Source organism: Myripristis murdjan, chromosome 24 (genome assembly GCF_902150065.1).
Source record: "Myripristis murdjan chromosome 24, fMyrMur1.1, whole genome shotgun sequence".
Classification (NCBI taxonomy): domain Eukaryota; kingdom Metazoa; phylum Chordata; class Actinopteri; order Holocentriformes; family Holocentridae; genus Myripristis; species Myripristis murdjan.
The window spans coordinates 31618888-31638780 of NC_044003.1; the positions used below are offsets into that span (position 1 = coordinate 31618888).

Here is a 19893-nt window from a genome sequence, read left to right on the forward strand (position 1 = left end):
ATTTCTGAGACTCCTCTGGTATCAAACCAGGGAAGAGGATTTTCAACGTTGACCTGTTTCTCTTCTCTCAAAAATAGCTCTGATTTGACCAAGATTAATGGGTTTTTGGAGAGATACCCACAATCTAAATTTATGTGTGAGGGAATATCCCTGTTTCTTTCCCATATGCAGACACTCAAAAATATTTATCCCACTTGACTTTCTGAACATTAATTTTGTTATTTATTTCAAATGGTATTTTTATATTTGTGTGCTATGCATGTTCAAGTAACAAGTAATTAATGCATGTTCAAGTAATTAATGCAAACAAATGAAAATGGTTTAATTTAAATGTATTCAATGCATACATTTTGAACAAATTAAATCTTATCTAAGCACTTGCCCTTTTATTTCATTCAGGATGAAAGAGCCATACTGGCAAAATCAATTAACACGATGATGTCATACTGACCAACAGCTGCTCTGTTTAATATTTGAAATTTACATTCTAGCAAACCGGATACTGAATGCTCTTCTCATTTCAGGGGGATAGAGTGCCAAATTGACTTTCCTTCAAACTATGTTTCCTCATCTATGGATGGAACAGGATATCCAAGAACACATAAAATATTAAGATACACTTTTCAAGATGGTTTCTACCATAAACCTCTGTGGTAAAATCAAACAAGAAACAATACACTGTATTTTTGATTTTTTTTTTTTTTTTTTAAACTCCAGTGCCACCTACTATAGAATGTTGTACTATAAAGAAAAGCACACTCTACCGACTAACATGTTGTTAAGGCACTGGGAACATCATGTAACTACACTATTAGCACACTTTCACACTATCTAAATAAAAAATTACAGAGAGTTTACAGAGATTCTTGGGCATATTTCAAGTGCTCCAAAAGGCAGCTACAAGCTCTAACACCTTTGAAATCTTGAACTGTCAAATGTCATATTTTCAATTAATCTTTTTGATTTGTTTACAGTTCTCAATAAAAGTAGTGTTAAGAAGGTCTTTATACTTAGATTGCCTATTTACACATCCACATTACCACCCAACACCACCTCCACACACACACACACACACACACACACACACACAATTTCTGATTTAGGACTGGTAAGGTCTTAATCTTGTCACTAGAGGCCTCTCTTTCACTCTTATTCTCAGGCATCACTAACAGCAGTGTCAACACACAGTTTCAAAACTGCAAGAATAACATGTCAGTTCAAGATTAATGCAAACTAACCCTAACCTTAGTTTTTTTGTTTGCTTGTTTGTTTGTTTGTTTGTTTGTTTGTTTGTTTGGTTTGTTTTGTTTTGTTTTTTTTTTGTTTTTTTGTTTATTTCGCCCAGATACAGGTATCCTATTGATTCAGTCAAACACAAGGAAAAAACTGTCCAGAATATCTTAGATATAAAAGTCCTTCCTCTCTCTCATACAGGAACTTATACAGCTGATGTATGAGTCCCAAACAAAGGCTACAGAAAGCAAAAATCATGAAAAAAAAAAGAATGGGGTGGCTTGGAGACTTGTTGCACGTAAACTAAGCATGTAAGTAAATCTGTAACTGAAAAGTTTTCAATGGTGTAAAGCAGTGGTTCTCAAATGGGGGTACAGGTACCCTTAAGTGTACATATAAGTACTGTAGGGGGTACGTGGTTTTTTCAAATAATGTGTTAATTCAAATAATATCAGTCATGCATAATTCCCAAAATAATTACCAAATGCGATAATAAGTTCAATAAAAAAATGTAAATGTAAGTTTGATAAACCACACTTTATAGTTTTCCCTCTGGGTTGCTGGAAGGTGTGAAATATGTGTGTTTGTGTTTTAAATCTGCTGCTGTGGACATTGAACAAGGAAGTTTGTTCACCATAACTGGGAAGTCAAGAAAAAAATCCAGAAGATGGATTAGTGGTTGAAATATAGCAATGATACAGCTGAAAACCAGAAAGAAGAGGAAAAAAAGCAAAAAGAGAAACAGCAAAATCTCCTCAGTATCAGGTTGTGGTTTCACACACTGATGGAGGTGGGTTGGACTTCTTTATATAGGCTTTTTCTACCAATTTGTTTTTTGCATTGGTCAGGTGGAACATGGCTGAAAAAAAAAAAAATTCAAAGAGGATACAATCTTGAGAAAGCTTTGAGAATCACTGGTGTAAAGTGTGCTTAAATCCTTCACAAAAGTAAAAGTAGCATGCCGTAATGGCATAAAAGTTGCGCATTCAAAATTCATACTTAGTAGTACTTTGTACCAAAGTATGAAAAGTATAATGATTATGAAGAACGGTTCCTTTGAGAATGTTAACTAATTGGCTACTGTTGGCTACTTTTGGACAACCAGAATAGATCATGTTTTAAATTTTGCACGTAAAAGCTCATTCTGCAAAGTAACTGTCAAAGTTTCCCTCTGACATATAGCAAGGTTAAAGTCTCACCAAATGGAGTAAAGTAAAGTCCCAGTACTTTAACACAGTATGTACTGTCCACCTGCACATTCGTTTCAGAATCGAATTAGTCAGTCATTAGCTGTTAGTCAGTGGTATTGACCTCACCTTGCGGCCCTCCAGGGTGTACAGCTTCCTGATGTGGTATTGCATGAGGTCTGAAACTTCTTCTAGGAATAGCCCGAGGCTCCGTAGGGTCCTGCGGTGCAATATGATGGTCCTCTGGAAAGAGGGGTCACTGTTCTTTACCAGCACCACCTTCTTGTTGTATCTGTGATGGCGGGCGTGGCGGTTCTGGACAGAATACTCCACAGGGGGCTCTTCAGGCCTGTTTGGCCCCCTGAGAATATATTGATGTGAGTGGTGGTGGTGGTGTGGTTGAGCATGACACAAAAATGAAGCGTGAGTGTCTCTTGCTTCCAGGGCATGCCTATACTCAGTACAAAGATAGCATTCCTCCAGCGGTTCATGATGGGATACCATTCCATGTCGGGATATCCTGGGGAGTTTGCTGGTGTGACGGGACAGTGAAGAGCCATGGCAGCCCTCGCCCCCGATGGCATTGAAACACTGGAAACTGCGTCTGTGAGAGGACATGTTGGGTTTATCCTCAAGTTGATGGTAGTCCCCCTGCTCCGAATGAAGAATCGCCACAAACGAGCAGAAGAGAGGAGAAAGTCAGTGTGGGCAGCCAGTGACGGAGATTGTCATGTTTGCCCTGAGCTGCCTAGCAGAAGTTGTATCCCCAATGCTCCCATTTCTCCAACCTGAAAGAAGGGAATTCAAAGAAATCGTTAACAGTGGCTGATACACAGAACAAACTGAAAAGCAAAATGTACCACACTTTTTTTCATATTTTGTCATGTGATAGGCTAGAATGTAACTTAACCCCTTGTAGACTATTGTCGTGAATTCGCCTCAAACCTCTTCCAGTCTTAATGCAGCCGAGGTGGTGTATGCATCCCACTGATGCTGCTGATGCATATTTCACACATACCAAGAATTGTATTGGAAGCACTCTGCCACCAATAATTTAGCATCTGCTTGAAGGCAAAAACACAAACAATTTATTTTTGTAGATACATACCAGTGATTTTTGAATGTTTGGCCCATTTAATGCAATTTCCCATTTTACAAATTATGCAGGGATACTAAAGATTTCACGTCATATAATCAAAATCCCTCCAAATTTGAATTTTTGTTTGAAGCACCCACCTTATAAAGTTCTGTTTCTGTGGCTAACAAAGTTGCTGCTATCTGAGAACCACAGAGCTGATAACTGTCTGTGGAAAGCACATGTTTCCCCATGCAGGGACTATTTTCCTTTGGAGGGATTCTTTCACTCTGCACAATTTAAAGCCAAAACACAACAGTGCTGCTGCCTTTAGGAAAACTAAGGTAGAAAACATTACTACAGTGATGAAATACTGGTGTGAAGAAAGTTTGAAGTCTCTGAAAGTTCATTTTCATATCATAGTGGAATGGCTGGGTAAAAATTATAGCAGAGTTCTAAAAGATGATTGCTTGCTTTGTAAAATTGTCCTTTAAAGCGATTAGTTCAAGTAAACCAGCAACATTAAAGAAAAACTAGGAGTGATGAGCCTCCTAGTTCTTCCAAATGGAATATATTATCCTCTGATAATCTGCATGCAGATTGCGAACTTCTGCTGAACAGTACTTTTTGTTTTTAGCTTTTCCCATTATAGGCCTTGAACTTATTTGTCTTAAGTGCTAAGCCTGCAGATGTAACCATACATGTTTAACAAGACTTGACATAAGGCTGAGGAATAAAGCCCTTACACAGAGAGGACATTGAGACTACAGGGCAGTTCGTACAATTTTCCTCCACATTGCCACCAAAAACTCAAAACAACATGCATTGTTATTTTGTTGTTGTTGAAGACTGGAAATCTCTTTTATATGTCCATATACTTATTATGGGATGACAGTGGCACAGCATACAAGTCAAACCAGATTTAGAATTGATTCATCTGTGGTCCATCAACTGTCAAAATGTCACCTCACTGCAAGTATCTGGTGCATTTTAATTCAAGAATACATGTGACATGGCTGTAGACTAAATAGTACCAAATGTGCAGACTGCAAAGAGGATCCAAGAGTAAATGATGGCAGGGATAATGAGGATAGAGCCACAAATAAAACCTCCAAGTGTCTTAAAATAACAAGCTTAAGTCTCTGCTAACAGTGGAAGTGGACATTACCTTGATGATTGTCTCTGTCACTGAAAAAAAGAAGACATTCTTAGCACCACCAGTCAATAATGCAAGGATTAACCACTGAACAACCACAGAAATATCTTCAGTAAGCACACTGCATTCTTACTGAGATAATAGGGAGAGGTAAAGATAAATCATTGTTGCCTGATGGAAAAGGATGCATGCCCAATATGAAATGGTAAAATAGGCTAAGCTTGACTGACACCAATAAAGAACCGGTTTGGCTGTTCTCATTTCTGCATTAGCACACATGTACAGCATCAAGTGCTCCATGTATTTGAAAATTTTGGTGTGGAAAAGAGTTTGAAAAGAAAGGAAATTGATCGCTCTGATTGCTCTATATTTGTCATTAAGCCGTATATGTGTCACCTCATGTATGCCATAAGACAATATTTGCCTTTAAGCTAAAGAAGTTTAACCAACACCCAACCTGTGCAATGGATAATAATGGCTTAGAATAAAATGTGAATAGAAAAGACTATGCTGGCCTCTGTAATCCAGGATGAAGGCACATTCTATTTCAGTTTCACAGATTTAAGATTTATTCTTTGGTCAAATGTTGATGTTTATTATTTATGTGCTACCTCTGCCAAGTATTCGTCATATCATCTGCATCCTGAAGTAACCTTGTATCACTATTATGCATTCATAAATGTTCTGAGGGCCGGCATTGTCTATCATGTGTGGTTCATGAACCTGGGAGCAAAACTATACCAACTGCATAAGCCCCATAGCTGTAATAATGTGCAGACATAGCTGTAGCTGGAGAAGCTGGAGGAATGAAGGGTATGGTATCAGATTACATCAAAGACTATGAATGTATGCACTAGTTTGCGTACTTTCAGAAGGTATACCCCTCTCCTTGTCCTTCTATTTCTTTTATTCAGTGTGACCAGGAAATATCACAGAAAATCTCAAAACTGGACATTCTATAATTTTCTTGCATTGACTTTAGTTGACAAACTGCATTTCTCAAAGCAAATTCTTCACCCCGTGGGATGATGGTATCCATTTCAGTGTTTATTATTTGGACATACAGGGTTTACACCTGAAAGCAGCACCTTGGACAACTTGAATAACAGATAACTCATCCCTACATGTCATCTCTGTCAATCAAGGATCCTAAAGGAGTCAAAGCAAAGAAACTAAAAATTGCACCCTCCATTCTTTAAGTACAAAGACCGGCTGACATCATCCAGTTTGTCAAAGGTTAATGCATTCTTTGCTTGTGACCACAAGAATAAATTATAATGGCACGGATGTATGTTTCGATCAAATGCAATTCCAAACACTGGAATTTTTTTTTCAACTTGTGTACTTTGTACCCAGGCTGTTTCAAATGGTTGCAGTGGCTGGTAACTACTCTAGCTGAAACAATGTATTGTACTTAAGATCAACAGATTGACATTAACAATTTGGGTGATTATTATAGTAATTACAAAACTAGCCTGCTCTGTGAACTCAATCTTCACAGATGTGCTGATTGGCAAGTTGAAAACTGTGAGACCTCCAGTGTCATTCTGCAACATCCTCTTGCAACAGATAAAGTCCACAAACAAAATGATATACTCACATAATCCACAATCATGATCCAAACGATAAGCTCAACAAACTGCAAGTTGCTCTCCACAAAAGTAGAAGATTGTGATATACAAACTCCCAACAGAGACTCTTAACCCTGGGCTCTCAGTGCGAACAAATACAGGAGCAAACAGCCAGTTCAAAAGCCCTCCTCTTGAAGCTGGCCTACCTGCTAATCAGGTACATAGGAAGCTAAGGATAGAATGAAAAGCCTCCCTAATCACCCTGAGATTGGACTGAAATCTTCTGAGGCTTTAGACACATGACTCGGACTTCACCATTGCATAAAGGGAACACCAGTAGAACAGGGTTTAACAGGGCAGGTGAGGAACCAATGACAAACCATGACTTTGCATAATCTTCCTCCTTTTTATCCAATCATCGTTTGTCCCTTCGGTCATGATTTATTCATATTTTTCAGATGGCAATATGAGTGTGATTCCTGATGCAATACATACAACTAAATCAAAACCTCTCCTACATATTTGCTTTAATATTTCTGACAGCAAAGTAAATTTCCCCTCAGAGGTATTATTTATCCTCCCCTAATCAGCCTTTATTTACCGTGTTTAAAGTGCATCTTCCAGAAATATTTGCAAATGATTGTATTTTAGAGCATTTGGGAAGAAGACTTTTCCAAACTAAGCTATACATGTAAATGATGCAATGTAATGTTGACTGCATTCAATGATGAAAAAGTCCCTGTGGTTGGCTTCTGGCAGTCATTTATTTAACGTTTTTTTCAGTCTGTGTCTTCATGTTTATTTCCAAGAGCCATTGTAACCTTAGCCTATACATCCACATCAGCATGCCATTAATATCTGAAAAATCAGACACTGGGTGAGAAAAAAAATGGATAACCCCTTTCTTGAATAATTATTTTTGTTGTTATCCATGGATACTAATATAATACTAATGGATAACATCTGGAGCCAGATCCAGTTTGTGATTATGTTTTATATGATTCCTAATATACTGAATAAATGAATGAATGAATGAATAATAAATAAATAAATGTGTGTGTGTGTGTATTAGCCAACATCTATACATAGACATATACAGAGAGTAAAAATGTGTCAAATACTTTTGATACAACAGCAAAAAAAAAAAAAAAAAAGGTCAGTAACATGCTGTAAAATGTAAAGACAAAAAGGTATAGATTAGAAGGGAGAACCACATATAGTGGAAACATGCCGCACACTGGACTCATGAGGATCTTTTATTTAAGTTCAGAGCAACTTCTTCAGGCCCATGAGCCTGAAGAAGCCACAGTCCAGTGTGCGGTATGTTTTCACTATATGTTGTTCTCCCTACTAATCTGTTCCTTCGCCACACTACTGGCACCTTGACTGTCCCTGTGCATGGGCATTTTCCTACGTTTTGACAAAAAGGTATAGCTCAAGTAATTTCAGAAGTAGCCTGAGGAGTAAATCTTTGTTAACACCTGCAGCTGGTGTACTTTGCATGCTGATCCTCAGGGATAATGATAAGATTAAACCATGTTGTGCGGATTGCAGTCACGGGACTAGCAGCTAATGCATGCCTATGGACTGAACTTTGACTTTGTGATTTCACACTATATGAGCTCTCAGTTAGCAAGTAATTAAGCAATGTAAACTAATATTAGTTGATGTATTCACCATTAGACATGCCAAAAAGCAAATATAATCCACTGAACCTGAATATGTAATATGGAAAAGGCAAGGTAACTGAATTTGTATCTGGTTTAAAAAGTGGACTTCTATTGTTATTTTATGTAGGGCGCTTTCTAATAAAAGAAATAGCCACCTGCAATCATTCATCTGCATAGCAAAGGTCCTTTTTTCTCCCTAAAATAGTTAAACTCCATTTGACTGCATTCGTCTATATTTAGATGCAGATCTAGATCTAGATCTCTATCTATGCCTTCTTTTCTGTTACTTTATCAGCTTTGATACTGCTGTGTAGATATATCATTTTACATCATTTTAACACTCAGTGTTAAACCAAACATAATCTAGAATATTTATTGAGTTTTTTGAGCTGAACTTTCTTTTCTGTGAAATGGGTAAAAACATTTATCCTTTGATTTGATTGCCCGTTCTTCACACAGTGACATGACTTTCAAATGGATGCTCTCATTTTTATTTTCATATTGCTGGCATCTAAGTGTCATACCCTGTTTGCAACTCTTGAATTTCTGTATCATGCTGTTGGTGTGATCATCACCAATAAAACAAAATAAATACATTCAAGGGATAACAATTATCTAAAAGGTTATATCAAGATAAATGGGCAAAAGTGCCAGTGTTTTTATTGCTCCTTTCTTTCCCAAGGCAATGCAATCCAAATAAGAGTGGCGCTGCCCCCTCCTAATTAGCCTGCTTCAGCTGGGCTGCTTGCCTGGCACAGTATCCACAGACAAATTGATGAGACAGTGCGTATGAAGTAGAGGAGGCATGCATTTGTCATTATGAGCTTCACTATGTTCTTCTCAGCAGGTAGCAATGAGTCAGAAATGTAGTGTCTTTAACTACAGTTTGAAATCCATAAGGCCAGTAAGGACAGAATTTTGTAGAGGATCCAGTCATGCCTCTTTGGAATAGAAAATATACACTGCTGGTTTTCAGTTCCCTACTACAGTGTTTGTCACGTTTGAAACGTATGAAAAACTATTTTAGATTCCATGTTTTCTTTGTCTGAATAGCAGTCAGGGTTGACCCACTCTTTTCAAGGACAAAGGAACTGCCATAAAATAAGTGAGGGTTACCCTTATCAGAGGCCCACAGACGGCATGCCGATCCCTCCCTACAATGTCGGGAGTTTCAAGAAGTGCTTAATCACAAGAGCACCCACTCCCACATACACAAACACACACGCTCACAGCGAAGCAAGCCCTCGTCCTGCCGTCTGTCTTCAGTCTTAAGGAGCTTGATGGGTTGTAGTGGGGTGGGCTTGGCTTGGGGTGGGTGGATTTATTGCTTACTGACTCATGGGAGTGAAAGGCACCAGGATCCCCTGCTGGGCCACAGTGGTGAGTCATTCAAAAGAAGTGCTGATGACATGCCCCCTTCCTGAGACAGGGGGGCTTTCCTGTCTGAGGAAGGCATCGGCATCACCCTTAGGATCAACAGAAGCAGTCCACAGTCAACATGAGTCCACTTGGCATGAAGTAATCTTGGCACGGCAACAATCAGAGAGATGCCATTTGATTCAGAGCTGCATGACTGAACTGAGAATCAAACAAAAATGAAATATATACCAGACATAAAATGAATGAATGAATGAATGAATAAATATTTAATTTAATATATTTTTTATAATGCACTTTTTTTTTTTTTGCTCTGTCACCCAGCCTCCACCATGTCTTAACGTGTTAATGGCCTCAGGTTGAGTCGCAGCAGGAGGCCATGAAGCTCTTAATTCCTCAAGCTCACACGTGCACGCTGTTGCTTGGACTTGGTGCTCTCTCTCCCCCTGGTTGCAGTTACATTATCAGGGCTAATTGGCATACACGCTGCTGTGCGGCAGGGCTCCTGCTATGTTAGTCGCAGTCCTGCTGCAGCTTTACTGTTAGGACACTGAAGGCTGAATATAAGCTGTGATAAATGACCCCAGTTATAGTGTAAGACTTGGACACATAATAGATAATCCATGCTGTTCTGGTCACACATGCTACCTTCATTATGCAATCACATTAACTTAGGAAATGTACATACCACTTCCAAATAGCCTCAGTTTTACACCAACATTTATAAGTTACAGGTAATCACTGAGGCTGATCTTTCTTGGTGAGTTATCAGATAACTATTGAAATTTCTATTACAGGTGCCACCAACTTTTGCTAAATAAAATTTAAATAGTGGATGAATTTAAACAACACAAGGCACAAGGTTTTGAATAATTTTAAATAATCAGAACAACCAAGCTTTTCATAAGACCTAAGATCATATAATAAACAGCAATTTTCTGTGTTTTTATTCCACAGGAAGGCCATGTGAGAGAAGTGGCAAATATAATTAGGAAGCCATATTAGACATAAGGAAGATATTGATACTATTTCATTACTTTAATCCATATGAGAAAAGGAATCTAAAACAATGGAATGATGAGTGTGAACTTCTTTTTGAGTTTACAAACTCATAGGGAGTATAAATATAACAGAGTGGAGACCCTTGACCGCTTAAACCACTAATACAATTTACACAATCCCACAGTGACATGCTCACCTTCTGAACAAATCCTGCATTGGAGAATGCTGCATTGCAAATCCTGCTCTGGAGAATGCTGATTCAACCGTACATGCTCTGTTATATTTAGCCATTCATTGGATAACGAAAAAAACAATTGATTCTGTATTCATGTTTCATGCGGTGCAAATATGTAGGTTTGGGATTTAGCAATGCAGAGATAGCTTATGCTACCTAGCATATTTTATTTAGGTGCACCAAAGTTGATACTACAGCCATGGGTAAAGCAAAATTTTGCTCGAAAACAGGTTTAAATTAACTATATATCTGGCATTTGTGTTATTTTAGTTGACTAACAGGTCCTTGTTCATTCTTTTGTATTTAACATATCCTGAAACCAGAATTTGCATTGTATTAGCCAATGTAGCCATGAGCGTCTATGATTGTGTATATGTGTCTGTGCGTGCGAGTGTGTGTGTGCTGCATGTATGCGTATGCATGCATGTGACCATGGTTTTATGCATTCCTGACAAAGAGGGATTGTCCCTGTTTTTCCAACAATTTAGAGTGAGCCAACATGAGACGTCACACAAAAGAGGAATCTTTTAGGGCTTGCAAATCCTATTAGTTAGATCTAAAAGTACTGGAACAGCTTTTTCTCCTGCAGAATCAAACCGGTCTGTGGCCACTGCTTATCTAGAGAGAGGATACGGAATGTCTGAATTCAGCTTAGCACAAGGCAAGACAAGAAAACACAGTTTGTCCCACCCTTTGAAATTTGACGTCACAAATGTCCCTTTCCATTCCTGGTCACTTGGAAATAAGGTGGAAATTGGAGCACCAAGGATAATTTCACTGGGATAATAGCAGATGTTCTGTTTGAGAAACCCTACTTCTAGTACTACTTTTTAATACAATAAAAAATATAATTTGAAATGAAAACATCACAATAACTCTAAATTACCACTCATATTGACAGGCCTACTCAAACTACATTGCTGTGTGGAGTTTTCTTTTTTATCAGTGGTGCTTTTTCACTGTTTTACCACATTGCATTGTGTCTAATAATAATGCCTGACTTCTCTAAAAACATGGCCTCTCTCCTCTTGCTGAATCCTATCATTGCTTAAGTCAGTCTCATAACATAATAAGCAATAGGCAACATCTTGATAATATCCTATAGATTAAATATTAGATTCTTGGTCATCTAGTTTGGAGCCCAAGGAGAGAAATAATGGTCCCAACTATTAATGGATAGTTCTGCTCCAGGCCATCACAGTGCATTATGTGAACTCTCAAGTGAGCCATGTTCCATGTTTTATGTTTTTCAAGAATCAAATTAATCTAATCTTATGTGCTCCAACACAACATTTCATTTGCCTGGCTCCTATTGACAATGCTGGAATTTTTGATGGTTAATTATGTCTTCAAAATAGGGGATTTTTTTTTTTTTTTTTTTTTTTTTTTTAATTCAGTGTTCATACTTCTGTTGCAACTCTGGTTTAGATGGTATAACCCAGTGACAGTAAAGGGTTAAAATATTAATTGTGTACCAATATAATGTTTACTGTTTTCCTGTTTTAACAAGTGACAGATGATCAGCCACTCAGAATTAACAGTCTGGTCAAGTGTTCTAAGGTCTGTATAATGCTTATCAGTTCAATTTTCCATGCAAAATAAAGAAAGAATGATAGAAAACTGGAAAATTGAGCTGCATTTTTCATTCATCAGATCAATGTATAATTCATATTTTGTAGCTGTTTTCCAAGTTTTATAATTGTGGAATGTTGGATAGCAAAATAGAAAACTGAATAGACAGTCAGAAAGTTTTTCTTTCTATTTGTGTCTTGGGCTGGCTAAGAGGGCGGGGTCTGAGTGCCTGATCAAACTTACGTCTGATTGGCTATTGACTTGCCTGTGTTCAAGGATTACATCCAGTCATGGCACTATACAAATCACTATATATGACTCTCAAGCTATATGCTGTATATTTACATAAACACAGAGTCTTCCTGAAGAGTTGGCACCTGTGCCAAATGTTCATTTAGGGGGAAAACGTACATACAACAGTAGGATCTGTGCACAGTCATGAGAGCTATGGCGAACTGTCTGTTAGATCCTCTTGGGTTTATTTCACCCTTCCCTCTGCAAGATCTCATGAGCTGTGAAGCACTTGACTGGGATAGTCCTTACCTGGAGGAGAGGGGGGCTGAATCAAGGATGTGGAAAGACTTTTTCTGACAGAGTTTGAGATCCCAGGACCCCTCTCTCCACTGCACAACTCCACTTTCATCATCAGGTGTGTGCAGTGAGATCTGGAGTGTAGAGTTCAACTGCTTGGCAGCCAGAAAGGACATTCCAAAAGAAGAGTCCACTGTGAAAGCTGAAACCCTGTGCAGACGAAGATGATCTTCTACAAATAGTAGGAAGTCTCAAGCATGCAGTCCTTGAGATAAGAGAGAAGTTCCCTGTCATTATTCTAGACCACAGTCAAATCACAACCCTACTTATGAGGCACAAAAAAAGGCCAGAAATCAGGGGCATGTCTTCACAGAGGGTGCCATTCACAAGGCAGGATTCTGGATTGTGAGAGGCAAGACATGCATCAAGAGCACCCTCCGCGTATGTGATACTTGTCACAAACTTTGTGAGTGATCTGTAGGACAAAAACTGGTTGAGCTACCATCTGGTCATTAGAGCATGGAACCATCTTTTACCTATGTGTGACTAGATGTGTTAGGGTCCGTGGTCTATCGCCACAAGACATACCTGTGGAGGGCAAACCAACAACAGGATAACATTCAAGTCATGTTTGCAAAAACAGGTCAAGTCTTACAGACAGAGTGAGAATCAGTTTTGAAGATCCATTGATTCCTATTGATGGCGAGCCACCCAGCATGATACTACCTGGAAGACAGCATTGACTCATTGGATACTCCACCTGGTGGTAGGGTGGTGCCAGTCACCCACACTGCAACACACATCCACACATGTACACAAAGAGTGTATCCTATTAGAAGAAACTGTCAGGAAATTTTAAACCTATGAACGGTAGACTGACTGGACAAATACTAAAAGTGGTCGCAGAACACCTTGGCATTAAAGACTACTGACGAAACCAAAAATTCATGTTGCAGGTGTCACAGAGTGGAAATACAGACGTGCACCAATTGGTAAGAAAGACAAGATTGCAGGAATAAAAGGTAGACCTAAAGCTGTTTTCTGTGTATAGTTTTTATATCGTCAGGTTAAAAAAACTGTACAACTGATGAAACTGCTCTCACTCCACATTATCCTGACACCTAAAATACAAACAATAAGTCCTGGTAAACTTCAGCAGACCCTGCAAGTGGACAAGTAGTATGTCACACTATAACGTGTGGTGTGAAATAGCTGAGGGGCTTCGTGCTACAATACATGCACGTCTTCAGAGTTATTATGCCGCTGTGCAAAATTTCTCTCTAGATATTAACAGACAAATATACCAGGAGTACACAAAATGTATTTGGACGTAAAAATCTGGGGAAAATTTTCTCTTGCTGTCAAGTTTTTCATGTGCCTGCCAGGTCACAAGCATTCGTCAACATTTTTGAGTTTGTCTCCAGTGGAGTACGACCTGAGCTGAATCGGCTGTCCAACTTTTGGAAATGTTAAAGAATGACAGCCAGTCACTGTTATGGCTCCAATATTCTGTGTCCACTCACAATGGAGAAATGTCAGAGTGGAGAATACAACCTTTGTCTGTGGTGAGCACTTCTTTTAGCAAGCGACATGGTGAGTATTTACACTTTTACTAGTGTTGTATGACAAAACTGTAAGTATAGAAGTAATTTCACCTGTTGTGTCATGTTGCTATACTGATTGATTAAGTGTTCTAGGTTGCAAACACTAGGTTGTGTAACTAGAATTTCATTCATTCTAGTCAGCCAGTATTTGCTAATGTATGCTATTATGGCAACAAGCCAGAGCTATCTAATTCATTATGTTTTCCACCACACAGCTTCAGCACTTGTGTTTATAAATGTGTAGGTATCTTGTATGCACTTTAGTCATATCATACTGATTACTGTATTTATGTACCTGTGTGTTTATGTGTGGCTGTGTACAGATTTTGAAACAAACAGCTTGCACACTGTGGGGCTGCAACTTATTTATCAACTAACTTATTAACTTATTAACTACCTTATTTATTTGACAAACGGCGTTGTGGCATTTCATCAGACTCTGACGAAGAGCAGTGGTGCTCCAACATCACATTGCTGGTGGTGCAATAAATAAATTTACACAGGAGCCCGGCTGTGTGGGGCTGTTGATTTGTTTGTTTCATTGTTTGCTCACTTTCAGCTCAGCATTTGCCCTTTCTTTGGTTAGGATGTGCATGTATAGTCCTACTTTGTCTCTGCACACTGTAGCCATAAATTTCTTTGAAAAAGCACAATAAAGAACCTGTCTATGTATCTGTGTATCTATCTATGCATCTATCTGTTTGAATACATATTTATAATAATAATCAGGTGAATTCATGAGCTGTGTTTCAAACACAGAGGCAGTATATCCTAGACGCTTGGCTTATTTCACCAGTGGGTTTTTCACAGGTTTATTACAATGTTATAAGGCTAATGGCTGGGCTTTCATGTTCCAGCACTTAGGCTGTATCATGCACTTAAAAAATGCTCCTTCATTTACACCACCAGAGGCAATATCTTTAAAATCTAAATCACACAAGGTGATGGCAGACTCAGAGTGGATGTCATGTCTGAGGAAGTTTGCCGGCTCCGGGGCCTGGCCTGCAAGTGAAGGAAACAGGCCAGCTTCCAGTCAAAAGGAGTGGTAAGAGTATATACATCGCATAGGATAATGTAATTATAGTTATTTACTCTCACAATACATTTTACTTATTATAACTTGTATTAAAGATGATATAAGGCTAAGAGTTAATAAACAGGTAATGAGCAAAAAAAAATACATCAGATCTCTATAACTACATGAATGAAAATCAGTGATTTAATCTGCTCAATTCAATAAAATGTTCTGTTATTTTTAGATTAAGAAATGTCTGATATAGACTCTACGTCCACAACTATGTCCCTGTCTTCCTGTCTGTCTGCCTGTCTATCTATGTATCTACCTGTCGAACTCATACTTCTACTGTATGTTCTGATCAGTTTCAGGATGATTTATTTTATTGATAGCACTGGATTGAGCAGAAATGGAGCAAATGACTAATTGCATGTAACATCCAAACAAAAGATATTTGAGTAACTAAATAAATAACTTTTAAAAATAAATGTGCCAGTATAGTGGTTGATAGGGTCATTTAAAATTATGCATATTTATGCACTGTATATGTTTGAAGCAGAGGGCTAGATGCTGTTAATGTAGAATTTGTATCTCAGCAGGAAGAAATTGGTCAGTTTATAAATGGCCTAAGGTACCTTATGAGGTAATAGGCTACTTTTAAAAAAGAAAAAAAAAAGAAGCTCAATTTCAAGAGTTTATGCTCCAAACCACATGGGTAAACCAGCCTTTGAAAGCACAAGCGATTAAGTGTTTTGCTGTGGCAAATTTTGTCAAACTGCAAGGCCAGATTTGTCAGGAGGAAAAGGTAAACTTGTTGTCAGAAGTGGGATTCGAACCCACGCCTCCAGGAGAGACTACGACCTGAACGTAGCGCCTTAGACCGCTCGGCCATCCTGACACTGTGCCCCACATCGCCGGGGAAAGTTTGTTTTAGCCATGAATTTGTGTATTTCTGCCGGTGATCATTATTCTTCACCTGGGTTAGAGAAGAACCAGTCGGTTGAATATGGAGCTTAGCTGACAGCTGGAGAGCAGCTAACTCCATTAACTATCTACCGCAGCATGAGCATGCTAACTCTTGCTATGCCACTGTGACTGTAACGCCCCACTCTTCCTGTGTGTGTGTGTGCCTGCCTGCCTGCCTGCCTGCCTGCCTATCTGTCTCTGTCTCATACTGCTACTGTATGTTATGTTATTTTATTGATGACGCTGGATTGGGTTGAGTTGGAGCAATTGGCCAATGACTGATTGCATGTAACAGCACCACAATATATATATTACAAAATAAAACCAAAAAATACACGTGCCAGTATAGTGGTTGATAGGGTCATCTAAAATATTCAATTCTTATTTCATTTACACTGTATATTTAGGAAGCCGTAGATGTTGTTTTATGAAGCACTAGCCCTAGCTGTTAAATGTAGAATTATGTAGAAATAAGGAAAATTGGTCATTTTGGAAATGGCATAAGGTAGGCTATAATGTCAAGAGCTATTATTGTAATTAATTAAAAAAAAAAAAAAAAAAATACGGGAGTAAACCACCCTTTGCAAGTGCAAACTCTATAGTATTTGCAGAAACACATTTTCTCAAACTACAAGTTCGGGTACTTGAGTGAAAAGTTTACCATAGCAGTGATTGTGGAAAATCATTGTTGTAAAATTATTATTATATGGAGCTTTAAGTGAAATTATAGCTGTCTGTATGTTGGTTATTTGTAATAGGCCAGGGTGATCCCATGATGTAACATTACAACCTGATTGAAAGACAAAATCCCCATACTTGAAAAATCTTTTGAGTGCTCACTAGGCTAAGCCATAACATATGACTATGGCTGTTTCAGCTTCCGATCAGAGTTCTCAGCTAAACCAGTGCTGAAGTATTCCACCATCTGTAATAAACAGACCTATATAGCTCATATCCTGTTTTTTACCTGTCAACATGGTACTTAAACTGAAGTGGCCGAACTCTGGGGACAACTGTGTGACTCATTTCCGTATGTCTCATTTTTGATGTGAAGTCTTTAAGGAAATGGGGCTGAGTATCCAGCAGGAAGGGATTCCTTCAAGCTCAGACATGAACAACATCCCGAATATTGTGATCCCCTTAATGTAATATTGGTGGAGTGGGAGTGAGCATGGAAATAATGCCAGAGTGACCCATTGTCAAGGTCACTCAGGAGCATTCTTACCCAGAAAGTCTGAGTGTAAACAGTGCACATCAAGGCAGCGGAAATACTGTGTGTCATAGCTGACGTGCTTCACCTCAAAATGAGCGCTTGTGAGGGAGGTTTGTTGTTCTCTTAGGTAGGAACTTGCATCATTGATCAGTCATCGGGAATCTTAAACTTCCACTTTTTATGCCACTGGGAGATGGAGGGCTAAACAATCATGCCAGCCAGTATGAGATCATACCTGTGGCTAGAAATCAGAGTCCCTTTGCATCTGAATGGCCTTTGTGAAAAGGATGTTTAATAGAAAGATTTTTATTTGCATAGTCCTTTTGAAACATGCTTTACAAAGAAATAAGAAAAAATATAAAGCAAACTGAAACACACACAAGCAAAACATAAAGAACGTCTATTAAATGTGGTTTTAAAAGATGACAAGTCAACCAGTCATTGCCTCTGTGACAAGTCTTTCCAAAAGTCTCTTGATGGACGAAGATGAATTTGATGGCATAGGCTCAATTACCTGTGATATACACAATCTGCCTTTTCATGTATGATTACAGTGGACAAATATTAAAAAGCCACTGTAACAATCTCGACAGGGCTTACCATGTCCAAACCATCTCCAGGCCTCCCATTTCATATTCCACATGAATATATATTTTTTAATTATTATTTTTTGATATATGACATCATAATTTTTAAAAAAAATGGAAATGGAGGAAAAATGGAGGAAATGGGAAATACTTTAGGGAATAGTTGTGAAGCCCTTTCATCCTAAGACAATCAGGCAAGTAAAACAATACTTTTCAGCTAAATGAGAGGTATAGGTTTATCCAGACTTTTATAATACAGTTACTCCAGTTTGGACATTTGGACATCATGCATCATGCATTCAGCAATCGGTGTATTATTTATGTAATAAATGTGGTTTATATAAAATTATGAGATATTTCTCATGTGGATATGTTAATTAATGCTCATTTTCAACCCATCAACACATCACTTCCCCTTAGCTTTGCTATCTTTTTATTCCAGTGTATTTCTGTGTATTTACACTGTATACCTAACTCTGCCCACGTAGGTATACCTATACATGATACATAACAATAATAATTATAATGATGAAATAATCAAAGTGACACTTTGGCACTTCTGAATTATTTGCTGCACAATTTTGGTTTATAAACACAAATTTCCTGCTGGTCAACGCAATATTCTATTGAGCCACTTTTATACTGTTGATGCATGATGTCACTACAGTGGACAAATCCATAACTCCTTGATTTGAGGATAAAGATATTGAAAATGTCATCAAAATCAATTTGTTCTTCTTTACAAGTGACACAAAACATAAGAAAAAAAATACATCAAATTACATCCCGATTCAATCATTCATGCGTGAAAGGGATTACTTAGGACTACACCAGGAGTTTTGCTAAACCTGAAAAGCTTTGCTGTGTTTTATGTGGCTGTGTGTTGCAAGCTGTCATCAGGCAGTATGGCAGCTTGCTTTGTCTGTCCTCCACTGTAGCTGTTAATAGGGACTCACTCAGACAGCTGAACTTATAACATCACTCATCAGAATCATTAGTGTGTCTGCCTTTCAGGATGCACACTGAGTAAACTCTGTTGGCACAGGATGATGGAGCCATGTTGGGAGAACGTGGACCCACTAAAATGGAAAAGATGTGGAATGACTCAAGATCAAAGTCATGAAGCCCTTGGAGGGAGCAGAGTTTTCAAGCTTCATGAATGTTCAGATAAGGTAGCTTGTTTTTCAGGGTGCATTGACAAAAGGAAAACCATTGCAGAAAAATACATGCAGTTTAATTCAATTTGACCTGTATAATCTGGCTAGAACTGCCAGGCTCTTCTGAGCTTTTAAAATGTGCTGCAGCTGTGGTTCAGCACTTGAAATTATAACCACAACATTAACAATTACTCTGTGCCTGGATTTGGATCTGGATTTATCAAAAATTTTCGACAAATATACATATTTATGGCATAAAAATGTGTAATGAGTTTAAATTAAAGTGTGTTGCACTTTTTCAAGTTATTCCCACAATACAAGGTCACGCAGGGAACAGATAAGGATGTTCTATCTCTTAAATGGAACAACCACATTGCAATTAGGAAGCACAATAGGAACATCCTCCTCCACATTGAGGTGAAGAGTTACACCACCCCAGGGAGAATCTGCAGCAGTCAAAAACAAGCCACATAGCTCTGCAGCATACATACAGAGCAGAGCAAGTCATACTATTAGAGAGAGAGCAGCGCAGGCCATGCTGTTAAAAATAGGACATGCACTGCAATTTTACATCACTTGCCTTCAAAATAATACATCCCTGCTGAAAAGTGTTTTAGAACTTTTTTTTATGTTCCCACTGTTTTTATTAAGAGTCAAATATCCATTTTGATTAATACATCTAGAGGGATTTTATTATCTTATCTGAATATGATATAGGGATTTGAAGTTAACAAACAGAGTT

At 38.2% G+C, this 19893-nt stretch overlaps 1 protein-coding gene and 1 non-coding gene across 2 annotated transcripts in view; both read right to left on the reverse strand.

Moving 5' to 3' along the window:
- rp1l1b (rp1 like 1b) overlaps positions 1-19893 on the reverse strand; it is a 34119-nt gene that overhangs the window by 11592 nt on the left and 2634 nt on the right. The window contains exons 2-3 of the mRNA XM_030046827.1: positions 2922-3071; positions 2550-2735 (exon numbers count right to left, since the gene is read on the reverse strand). Coding sequence (XP_029902687.1) covers positions 2550-2735; positions 2922-3071 — 336 coding nt within the window. The remainder of the gene's footprint in view (positions 1-2549; positions 2736-2921; positions 3072-19893) is intronic.
- trnal-cag (transfer RNA leucine (anticodon CAG)) lies at positions 16044-16126 on the reverse strand. The gene has a single exon. It is a non-coding gene; the product is annotated as a tRNA-Leu (tRNA).